At 36.7% G+C, this 13,147-nt stretch overlaps 1 protein-coding gene across 1 annotated transcript in view; it reads right to left on the reverse strand.

Annotated features, from left to right (window-relative positions):
* The window catches only part of LOC123313827 (metabotropic glutamate receptor 2-like), a 642,000-nt gene extending 635,308 nt beyond the window's left edge, over positions 1-6,692 (reverse strand). The window contains exon 1 of the mRNA XM_044898875.1: positions 6,187-6,692. Within this exon, the coding sequence (XP_044754810.1) occupies positions 6,187-6,619 (433 nt within the window). The 5' untranslated portion in view covers positions 6,620-6,692. The remainder of the gene's footprint in view (positions 1-6,186) is intronic.
* Between the last annotated feature and the right edge of the window lie 6,455 nt (positions 6,693-13,147).

The raw sequence follows: 13,147 nt of genomic DNA on the forward strand, positions 1-13,147 counted from the left end.
TATAGTATGAAATAATTTGTGCATCAAAAACTACCCCCCTTCAAACTTCTGAAGTTGAGCTGTATTGATGCAGTAACAGGTGTAAAAAAAAGCCGTTGCTCGGAGTTTTTTGATGGAAATGGGTTGTTACCAACATAGTGAACACGATCTATAAGGTGAAATGATTTGTGCATCAAAAACTACCCCCCCCCAACCCTCTGAAGTTGAAGTAACTTGATACAGTAAAAATGTGAAACAAAAAAACGTTGCTCGCGGTTTTTTGATAGAAATGGGTTGTTACCATTATACTGAACACGACCTATAGGATGAAATAATTTGTGCATCAAAAACTACCCCCCTCCAACCCTCTGAAATTGAAAAATCTTGATACAGTAAAAAGTGTGAAAAAAAAACCGTTGTTCGGGGTTTTTTGATGGAAATGTGTTATCACCAACATACTGAACAAGACCTATAGGGTGAAATAATTTGTGCATCAAAAACTACCCCTGCTCCAACCCTCTGAAGTTGAACTATTTTGATACAGTAAAAGTGTAAAAAAAACCCGTTGCTCCGGGTTTTTTGATGGAAATGGGTTGTTACCAACCTACTGAACACGATCTATAGGGTGAAAGAATTTGTGCATCAATAACTCCCCCCCTCCAACCCTCTGAAGTGGAAATATCTTGACACAGTAAAAAGTGTGAAAAAAAACCGTTGCTCGTATTTTTTTGATGGAAATGGGTTGTAACTCACATACTGAATAAGATCTATAGGGTGAAATAATTTGTGCATCAAAAACTACCCCTTCCTCAACCCTCTGATGTTGAACTATCTTGATGCAGTAACAAGTGTAAAAAAAAACGTTGCTCAGTGTTTTTTGATAGAAATGGGTTATTTGCATTATACTGAACACGACCTATAGGGTGAAATAATTTGTGCATCAAAAACTACCCTTCCGCCAACCCTCTGAAGTTGAACTAACTTGATACAGTAAAAAGTAAGAAAAAAACCCGTTGCTCGGTGTTTCTTGATGGAACGGGTTTTTTTACACTTTTTACTGTATCAAGATATTTCAACTCCAGAGGGTTGGAGGGGGGTAGTTTTGGATGAACAAATTATTTCACCCTATAGATCGTGTTCAGTATGTTGGTAACAACCCATTTCCATCAAAAAACTACGAGAAACGGTTTTTTTTCACACTTTTTACTGTATCAATTTAGTTCAATTTCAGAGGGTTGGAGGAGGGGTACTTTTTGATGCACAAATTATTTCACCTTATAGGTCTTGTTCAGTATGTTGGTGACGACCCATTTCCATCAAAAAACCCCGAGCAACGGTTTTTTTTTCACACTTTTTACTGTATCAAGATAGTTCAACATTAGAGGGTTGAAGGTGGGGTAGTTTTCGATGCACAAATTATTTCACCTTATAGATCGTGTTCAGTATGTTGGTAACAACCCATTTCCATCAAAAAACACCGAGCAACTGTTTTTTTTACCCTTGTTACTGCATTAAGATAGTTCAACATCAGAAGGTTGGAGGAGGGGTAGTTTTTGGTGCACAAATTATTTTACCCTATAAGTTCTGTTTAGTATGTTGGGAACAACCCATTTCCATCAAAAAACTACGAGCAACGGTTTTTTTCACACGTCTTACTGTATCAAGATATTTCAACTTCAGAGGGTTGGAGGGGGGTAGTTTTTGATGCACAAATTATTTCACCCTATAGGTCATGTTCAGTATAATGCAAACAACCCATTTCCATCAAAAAACCCCGAGCAACGGTTTTTTTTTCACACTTTTAACTGAATCAAGATATTTCAACTTCAGAGAGTTGGAGGAGGGGTACTTTTTGATGCACAAATTATTTCACCCTATAGGTCTTGTTCAGTATGTTGGTAACAACCCATTTCCATCAAAAAACCCCGAGCAACGGGTTTTTTTCACTTTTTTTACTGTATCAAGAATGTTCAACATTAGAGGGTTGAAGGAGGGGTAGTTTTTGATGCACAAATTATTTCACCCTATAGATCGTGTTCAGTATGTTGGTAACAACCCATTTCCATCAAAAAACACCGAGCAACGGTTTTTTTTCACACTTTTTACTGTATCAAGATATTTCAACTTCAGAGGGTTGGTGGGGGTAGTTTTCGATGCACAAATTATTTCAACCTATAGACTGTGTTTATAATGTTCTAAATAACCCATTCGTATCAAAAAATCCCGAACAACATGTATTTCTACAATCTGTATGGTAAAAGCGAAAATGAAAAAACCGTTGCTTGAAACCGTTGCTGCCTTCACACCCGTAATCACATATACTATTCATGAATTTTTTTTGAGGCTCGAGCTTGTTTGTGAGACATGAAATGTGGATTTTTCTTCTGCAACTTCTGCATACGTATATATCTATGTGAGCTATTTTTGAGCAGTATAAGCATCTATCATGCATTTGTGAAGATTTTTCTAAAAAGAATCGTTTGATATTCAGTCGAAATTCGTTTATGTCAACATTATCGTCCAATGGTTCTGTCGAAATGTATTTCTGGAAGTAGTGTATCACGAACATGCCGCAATTGAAATTATCATCTTGATAAATGATGGGTTCATCTACAATCTTCCACGATTGTATATTCTTTCTGTTTGACTCCTTTTGAGTAGTTGTTGGAATCTGTGAAAATATTTGAGTTTTGTATCTTTTGATCTGTGCTTCTTAATGAATCCATGAACAAAAACTTTTTCGCTCTGACGTCGAGAATGATAAGAAAGAAGTGGCTATTATTCTCATTGATAGGCAGTGCTACATAATACTTTTCAAGAATCAATTCATTATTCTGATCGAATTTATTCGAAAACAAACTGCTCGCTATTTGAACACAAACTTTTTGAAATCTGTCATTTGAATCAATAAGACAAAAATAATTATCCATGACAAAACTTGTCAAATAATTTCCGTAGTTGAGACTATAGAAATCGCTTATCTCTATTTCACGAACAGGACAAACAAGTCAAACTTGTATTTTAACGCGCCATTCTTCTAGTAAAAAAAAAATTGAAATAAAAGGGATGACTAATCACCCCCTGGATCCCTATGCGAGTCGCTGATTTTTTGTGTGGTTAATCACATCGATATGACGACCTTACATACCAAATATGGTTATGCTCCGGCGAATAGTTTCCGTGTTATAAAATTTTGAAATTTAGGGGATGACGAATCACCCCCTGGATCCCTATGCGAGTCGTTGTTTTTTTTTTGTAGTTAATCACAACAATATAAACATCCTACACACCAAATATGGTTATGCTCCGGCGAATAGTTTCCGTCTTATAAAATTTTGAAATTTAGGGATGACGAATCACCCCCTGGATTGCTATGCGAGTCGCTGATTATTTTGTGGTTCATAACATCGATATAAAGATCCTACATTCCAAATATGGTTATGCTCCGGCGAATAGTTTCCGTGTTATCGAAATATAAGGGATGACGAATCACCCCCTGGATCCTTATGCGAGTCGCTGATTTTTTTTGTGGTTAATCACATCGATATAAAAATCCTACATTCCAAATATGGTTATGCTCCGGCGAATAGTTTCCGTCTTATAAAATTTTGAAATTTAGGGATGACGAATCACCCCCTGGATTGCTATGCGAGTCGCTGATTATTTTGTGGTTCATAACATCGATATAAAGATCCTACATTCCAAATATGGTTATGCTCCGGCGAATAGTTTCCGTGTTATCGAAATATAAGGGATGACGAATCACCCCCTGGATCCTTATGCGAGTCGCTGATTTTTTTTGTGGTTAATCACATCGATATAAAAATCCTACATTCCAAATATGGTTATGCTCCGGCGAATAGTTTCCGTGTTATAAAATTTTGAAATTTAGGGGATGACGAATCACCCCCTAGATCCCTATTCGAGTCGCTGATTTTTCTGTAGTTAATCACATCGATATAAACATCCTACACACCAAATATGGTTATGCTCCGACGAATAGTTTCCGTGTTATAAAATTTTGGCTGTACGCCACTGGTCACCGCGTTCGGGTGTTTCCGTCGAACGGTCTGCTGGAAACGGTCTGCTAGGTTCACACCGGTTCCTATCGTTATCTAGAACCACAACATCAGTTAAGTTCTTGAGCCAATTTTCTTCGGTACTACTCGTAATGTAAGGTAGAGACCCATTGTCCTAATTACGAACATTCGAATCTGCCTTTTCTTAATCTTCTTAAAACACAGCTCACTCACTCAGATTTCGTGTCTTAAAATCTTGCTGAGGCAGCAATACTCCACTGAACTCAGTTTCAGAGGTTTGGGACTTTCAAGCAAACTTGACATAATCTAGAATTCGAGAAACTTGAAGTTCAGCCTACTTTCTGAGTTTCTAATGTTGTGATGGTAACGAGCAGGGTTGTAGAAGTGAACACAATTCCACATTGTTTCACCAAATTCTAGCCCATCGGTATCTTGCCAGAATGAGATATTAATTTGGGATGCTGCGAAGAACGGATTTCCTCGTGAATGTAACCGTATTTGCCAATCTTTTGTGATGATTGTAGCTATTGCTCTTTTACTCTCATGAGAATATTTAGCACTTCTACTAGTGCGATAGCGATTGCACGCTCTATCAACTTCACTTTGCGAAATCCGGAGACCGGATGTTGAGTTAAACCTTCGTTAGCAAGACCTTGAAACGCATGTTGAACTCCTGTCAATCAATCCACAATTCATACTACTACTCCTGATAAGTTGCAATAGCCCGTTGTCGCACATACACTCCACAAAAAAAATCATACAGGATATGAAATGAAAACACTATTCCAGATATAAATACTTGTGCGGTTTTAATTTTTACTCTACATGTTTCAAGCTAATTCAGCTCATCTTCAGGAGTATAAATCACATAAGTGAAGCTGAAAACAACAAAAAATCTATGAAGAAAACGTAAAAACGCTCTACAATGAAAGACAAAGTACAAAATCAAGCGAAAACATTCAAAACAATATAAGTGATAAGATAGGAGCTAAAACCAAAAGTAGTATGTCAAGCGTCTGCAAAACTGGGATATTAGTGAACAAATTCTGAACATCGAACAACACCAACTTGCAATTATTCTCGTCGAGTGAAATTCTACTGATCCTATCGACCAATTCGTTGCTATTTTTAACTGAATAGGGAGATAAATAATCAACATTCCTCACCAAAAAATCTGAGAGAATCTTTGCTAATTTATGAGAAATACTCCCAATATACGAGACGACTGGTCTGATAGGAACATCAGTTTTATGCAAACCGTAAAGTTTTCAGCTTCACTTATGTGACTCCTGAAGATGAGCTGAATTAGCTCGAAACATGTAGATTAAAAATTAAAATCGCACAATTATTTATATCTGGAATAGTGTTTTCATTTCATACCATGGATGATTGCCCAGATATTAGGACATTCAATTCTAAATCATACAGGAGTTTCCTGTATTTGTTTCTTGTATTTTTTAATCATGCTATTGAATGTCATGGGAACCATGTGTGTATGTGTATGTGTGGGTCTGTAATATGCAAAAATACGCCTTTCCAGGTATAATTGAGCGATAAACATATTTTATTCGACGAACAAAATTATTTTTTGACTTATACTAGACTTTCCAGCACTAGAACAAATAGATGAATTGTGATATTTGAACACTTTGTCGAAAGATAAGGTTTCATTGAAAAAATGTTGATCGCAAAATCAAGCATGTTCTATCTGTCGAATTAGCATTCAAGATGTTTATTTATTTCTGTGGATTGAACTCAATGAGTGGAAATATGTTGTCTACTATATTTGAATTATAAACCAGGAAAATTTCTGGAAATCGGAAATGGTCCAACATACAGCGGTGAGAGTCATTTACATCTTTTTATACTTTTCTGGATGTCGCTACCAAACATAATTAGTTTGAAAAATGTCCCACATTCTCGAAGTTTTGTTATTACAATAACAATGTTTTTCCATCTTTTCTTGAAAATGTTCCTTTCATTCTACTCAAACCTTTATCGAACTCTTATCCGAGAACATCTATGCATATATTGTATTCAACGGCTTTTAAACAAAGTTAATATAAAATTCATCAATTTAGAATTATGTTGGTTATTTTCTAAGGAGGAGACATGTGAGTAAAACAAATGAGACAAATTTCATCAACGTATAGAGATTTCGACTTACCCTTGATGAAATCCACGGCTATTTCTAAACCATAAGTATCTTTATCACAGTCGTCTAAAATGTGAGCTCCAAGAGATATGTTTGGCAACAAAGGATTGGGATCATTGTTCAGTCTATCCAAAGTATACAGCATTGCTTCCAGTGCTTGAATACCACCTTGAGGCATCACAGGACCACAAGTAATCGTATCTTCTCGTTCATGCACCATCATCAAACCACCAAGAATTAAATCACCGTGCACAACCGCTTCTTTTTTCACCGGCCATGGAATTTCTTCAATGAAAATGCCGTGATGATGCCTAACCGGGTGTCTTTCGGAGTTATCATAATTATTTAACACTTCCGAAGTTGAATGAAGGTAGCTCACTACATTATCATAACTAAGTAACTCAACAAAATGTCTACGATGGAGTGAAGACGACGAGTTCTTCATTTCGAAAAGAGAATGTCTTTTCTGACATCGTATCGATGTGATTGTAAATATCGTTATGAATAAATTTCGGAAGTATGATTTTTGCATTTTATCTTCAGATCTCTGCGATTCGCCGATATTTCATAAAGAGAACTGGACCATTGAAGTATGCTAGATATCAAGAAGAAGTTAGCTCTTTTTGGAATTTGAGTCGAAGAAACTTAAAATTATTTTTAGACAAGAAGCTTTTGAAACTCTGCATATTTGTCTTCAAATTTATTGGATTGTTACTGAAACCATCAAATCTACACCTCTGCATTGGTTACACGTTCTTTCAAACATCGTACGTACAAAATTATTTGATGAGAAATATAAAATTCAATACCCCTTTCGTTTTTTCTTTCTTTTTTATTTTCAGATTATTCTCACTTCATCAACTATCATGGTAGAAAGAAGAAGGAAGAAGTTTCTGGATTTTGTCCTATGAGGAAGATGTCCTTCAATACAATAATTTCCGCTTATTCTTTACACAAATTCATTATCATTACAATCATATGGAAAAACATAGATTTTTTTCTTAGGTTCTTATCTCTGTTTTCATGTATCATACGAAGATTTGTATGGTAACCCGTTAACATTTTTCCTCTGCTTGCACTAAGATCTGGAACGAGGAACATGTTTTAGGATCTGTCTCTTGTTGCCATTTCTTTACAGTCGCTTCATTGTTTTTAGAAAAGCTATATGTATATTGGTCTATCGATTTGAGACTTCCATACGAGGAATCTGATTTTACTGTTGAACATCGATCGGCTTCCAATTATGAATTGACGGTTAATTGACAGTTTCATGGAGTTAGTGGTTTGTGAGATACGGGGTGTTTCGTGCGCATGCAGCTTATGGGTCTATCGTTCTTATATCAAGGTGCAGGGTGCTTTGTTAATTTTTTCCTCTTATTCAACTCATTCTCATTTATGAACCTCGCCATACATTTTTCTAATATATATTTCATTTGATTAAGGTTTTGTGGCCAAAAACCTTCTACCGGACTCAAGTTACTAAAGAGGTACTTTTGAACATCATTCTATAAAACTAATTTATCATTTGGTGAGCATATTTAATTATATGTAAGCATATATAATTATTTGTGAATTCAGACGAAAAATTCAACCCTCCATTTTGAATGTGGTAGTTACATGAATTTAGAGGAAAAGTGACTCGCTTCAGCGCAAACAATAAAAGGACTGAAATATACATTTCTTTCATGTTGAATGCTTGTTTCAATTTTTCTCCCAAGAAATAAATCTCAGCTGGAAATTTAACGGCATGCAGAAAATTCTTGAATTCTGGCAAAAGTACCTACCCGTGCAGAAAGTACTCGGCAATACTACTTATGCCCCCCGATAATCCTACAATTGTAATAAATATTTCAGATGCAAATTCCACAAACTGAAATGATTAATTTGATATCAATATGCGAGTAGAATGTTGTACTCTACACAAGATTGCGAAAAAATTATTTCTGAAACATTTCACCTGATTTTCAATATCTCAATACTCACTACGGCAACTTCCGACAGATTGGTGTAAAACCACGGTTATTATGATTCATTTAAAAATGGAAGGGAACTGAACAAAACCCATAACAATAATTTAAAGACTGTTTTGAAACCTATGAAAAGTAAAATATTTAGATCAGTGATGCGTGCTAGGAATATATGGTTTATTATTCGTTTTCTTACTTCCACTCTGAGATTCCAATACCTAATATTTCCTAAATTCTCGTACACCTGAATAAATCGCGAAATTCAGAATTCTCCTTCGCAGAATCATCGTTACATTCGGGTAGAAAAGTAAACATTAATTTGAATTCTTCCTCAACAATTCAACCAATTATATTTTTCCTCCGAAGATTTTCTCGGAAGATAATTTTCCATTTTTATGAGCATCATTATGCATAAAATCGAATCTTGAACAAAGTTTACTTCTTTCCGCAATCGTGAAAAGTATTTGGATTATTATCTTCGAATGTGAATGAGAAAATGGAGATTTCTATTCTCCTTTTTTGGTTGAATACATCTCTATATCAGGAGACATCGACTTCATTATGAAATATCTACAAATTGATCATCATTTTTTTCAATAAGTATTCTACAGGGTGTTTCATGAGTCGTTGGCCATAGCCTAATGGTCAATGCAGGTCATCCAGGCCTTTCAGAAAACTTGGATGTTTTGTATCCTAAGGTTATTAGTTTCGGAGATATGGGGTGATTCATGAATATTGTCCTAAATTTGCGATAGCCATAACTCTGGAATGCAATGTCTGATTTCGATCAAAATTTATGGGAAATCCATCGAATAGTTTGTGTTGCTGATAGTTCTACTCCGTTAAAGCTACAACAGGATCACTTGGAAACCGTTGAACACTCTGCAGAAAGTAAAATGCAGAAGCTGATTGGCAAACCTTTGCATGGAAGGCACCAGAACGAGATCAACCGTGTTTACGTCGACATATCTGCGTTGAACTACTGGCTGACTTCCGGAAGGTTGGTTCCTGAGACAGAGGGCTTCGTGCTCGCCATCCAGGATCAGGTGATTCCATCCAGGAATTACTTGAAATACACTGAGCAAAAAAATTAACGCACATTATGGAAATCTCAAATTTATTCTACAACTGAAGGTGTTCTAAATGATAATTATTTTTATCAGAATTATGCATGCATATGTTATCCACTTTCAACGGTTTTCTTCAATACAGATGTTTTTTCCCAGCAGGAATAAAAAAAGATGATATTATCAGATTTTGAATCTATTGGCTCCATTCTAAAATCAGTTGTTCTCGATCAATTCTAGTGATCAATAGTTTTTCTTTCGTTTGATTTTCTACACTCGATCGCTATGCAACGCGAAACACGCAATTTGACCCAAGATGAATGTGCCGAAGCGGTAGTTTTGCGAGAAGAAGGGTGGACATACACAAGAATTGCAGAAAGGTTTGGAGTTTCCCATACAAGTGTGTTCAGAATGTTGCAGAAATTCAGGGAGACAGGTATGAATGTCCGAAGACCAGGACAGGGTAGACCACGGGTAACAACTGCCATCCAAGAACGTTACTTCAGAGTTTCTTCGTTGAGACAACGGTTTGCAACCGCTCGCCTCCTACAAATTCAGCTTGAGCAAACTCATGAGGTGCAAATTAGCACTCAGACAAAAATAAATCGCCTCAGAGAATATGATTTAAGGCTTCGTGTCGCGGCAAGAGGCCCAGCTCTTACCCCAGCCCATCGAAGGGCGCGTTCGGATTTTGCCAGAGAGCATTTCCATTGGGAAGAAGCCGATTGGGAAAGAGTTCTCTTCCCAGATGAGTCTAGATTCTGCCTCTACCATTGTGATCGACGTTCCCTGTGTACAGACGTCCACATGAAAGATATGCTCAATGCAATTTCCTGAATACTACTGGTTTCGGGGGAGGATCGATTATGGTATGGGGTGGAATATCTTTGACTGCTCACACAGACCTAGTGGTCGTTGATAATGGAGCTATGAATGCTGATAAGTATATAAAGAACATTCTTGAAGAGCATGTAGTGTCATTTGCCCCATACATTGGTAAAAATCTAATTTTTATGGACGATAATGCCAGACCCCATCGTGCGCGCATCGTTCAGGAATACCTTGAGGAGGTTGAAATCTCTCGAATGGAATGGCCAGCAAGAAGTCCAGATCTCAATACGATTCAGCAGGTTTGGGACAACCTCAATAGAAGGCTGAGAAGTTCAGAAAATTATCCAGCTACTGTTAATGACTTAGGAATCCAACTCGGAGAAATCTGGGAAGGATTAGATCAGAACATTTTAAGATCACTCATTTTGAGTATGAACCGTCGTTGCCGAGCTGTAATTAACGCAAGGGGTGGAAAAACCAAGTATTAAATCACTTATCAGCATTTCAGTATTTTGAAAATTGTTCATTTCTCTTCTTTCACATAAGATTCGGTGAAATCCTGAATTTTTCTTCCATTTAATGTGTCTCGTTTCGTTCAAAACCTTCCCGAGAGAACATGAAAAATAAGTTATAAAGTCAATGTAGCGTTAACGTTCATTAAAATGGAGAATTTCAGAATGTGCGTTAATTTTTTTGCGCAGTGTATGTCGCCAAGGATGCCACGGTGGCGGACGATAACTGTTGTTATGGCTGTGCGACACATGAAACTATCCAGCACATCTCCGGGGGATGTCAGAAATTCGCGGGCACGGAGTACAAAAATAGACATGTTGCTGCTTCTAAGATTCTTCAGCAAGAATTGGTACTAAAACACCAACTCCTAAGCTCGAAAAAGATTCCTTATCACAATTACCATCCGGATGCTGTATTGGAAATAAAACATCACAAGCTCCACTGGGATCGCACGGTTCTCGCAGACCGGAAAATAACTCACAATAGACCAGACTTCATATTGCTCAATAAGGATGAGTACAGAGCACTATTCATCGACGTGGCAATTCCAAATAATATCAATTTTCTAGATAGGCACACTGAAAAAATTTCAAAATACAGAGATGTCGAGGAACAAACCAGGAGACAGTGGAAGCTGAAAGATATAAAGACCATTCCTGTTGTCATTTCATCTACAGGCCTGATACCGAAGAAACTACCAGAGAACTTAAGGAAACTTCAGTTGGACGAAAATATCTATAGAGTCATGCAGAAGGCGGTACTGCTCGGAACGGCGAGAACTGTACGCAAGTACATGGGGAATGCAGAGGAACACCGTCTGCTCCGACAGGAAGTACGGGTGGACCAGGAATCCAACACGGACCCGACCACCACTACGAGCCCTAAAACCTGGAAAGGGCTTCCACAGAGCTTAATCCTTTCGATATCTGGGATAAGTGAATGTTCTTCTGGAGAGGAGTGTAAAAACCGCAAGGTTGAAGTCTTAATAGGGGTACCACAAACCACAACATATGGATGTAAATTTTCCGTTCACTATTTAGGCCACTTTCATTACATTCCATTTATCCCAAATTTATAGTTTAATGACTCGAACATGATTCAGAGTTGAATCAAACGCGGCTCCACATTCGAGTATTTGCCACAAATATCCAAATATTTGGCAAAAATACGAATATATGTATGGAGGTTTAAAGACAAATAATATCCGCTAAAACTTTGTGTATCGTGAAAAATATCTGAGTATACATGTATGCTGATACAAATGATATAAATTAGTAATTTGAGATATACCATCGCATATTCACGGAACGATAAAGCATTCCCACTGAGAATAATTTATACCAAAAATATTAAAAAAATGGTATTAGTATGACCCAGTGATCAAGGATTGTATACTTTGTTTGTTTTGGCGGAAGAAACAGCGGAATGAAGAATACTTATAGGAAAGTCAAAACTGAGTAGGACCTGACATTGCTCAGATGAAAAGGCTAGGAATTCAAAAAGGAAATGAATAATTAAATAATGCAACAAGAATAAAATAATCTGGTCATTAGTCAATTCCTTGAAAAATCATACCGAAGAGTTTCCAATACAAGAAAATCCTAATAATAGCTTATGAACTTTATTCATTATCCATTAATACCAACAATCTACGAGGCCATCCGTTGAAGTTGTACCATGAGGTGTATCGAACATCGCAGAGGGAGCACTTTTTTTGCAACAGGGTCTTTGACAGTTGGAACTCGCTGCCGAGCCGCGTTGTTGGTGCCCCAAGTGTCAACTCTTTCAAAAATCACCTTGACGGACTCGAATGTCATTACGCCCTTTTCTTTGTTTTCTTAGTTCCTAGTTTCATTCCTACACCACTCAGAATTTTATGTTTTTTTTATATTTGAGGGATCATCGGCTCTAGCCTTCCCTCTCATTCTCATCATATTTCAATAATAATAATATTGAATTTTTTATCGTATATGTATACTCGGCTATCGAAAAATTTGGAGGGAACGATAAGGGAGAAAGCAAAAAAGGAATATACAACCAGAAAGATTTTCTATAGAATAGTTGGAACAGATAATTGGAAGACTGCAAAACAGAAAAGCAGTGGTATATATTTCAAACAACATCATTAAGAAAACATCTTTGGTAATCATAGAGCCTTTAAAATTCATCATCAATAACTGTTTAAAAACAGGAATTTTTCCAGACAGCTTGAAAATAGCAGTGGTGATTTCACTATATGTGGGGGGAGATGAGAAATCGTTTGGAAACCATAGACCGGTGAGCATGAGCATTTTATAAGATATTCGAATTTTCATACGGCGGTATTTTGATGAATTTTCATCTGCACTCCGCTTTCTATAAGAGTTGTTCCGTAACACGTGAAAGAGAAGGATCTTTGAAAAGCAATTCTCAGCATTGTTTTTGTATTCTTCAGGGTATTGAATCATTTTACACAAAAAGTTGGAACATATCAATCAATAAGTGACATGAACTTTTATGAAAAATTCGACTGGTTTGAGTGTTTCTTCTGGTAGAATTCAGATCAAAATTGTCAATTAGATTCTTCTATTTTCTCGGTCCAGTTCAATTTCAAAT

The sequence above is a fragment of the Coccinella septempunctata genome, chromosome 5 (assembly GCF_907165205.1).
Source record: "Coccinella septempunctata chromosome 5, icCocSept1.1, whole genome shotgun sequence".
In the NCBI taxonomy this organism is placed as follows: Eukaryota; Metazoa; Arthropoda; class Insecta; order Coleoptera; family Coccinellidae; genus Coccinella; species Coccinella septempunctata.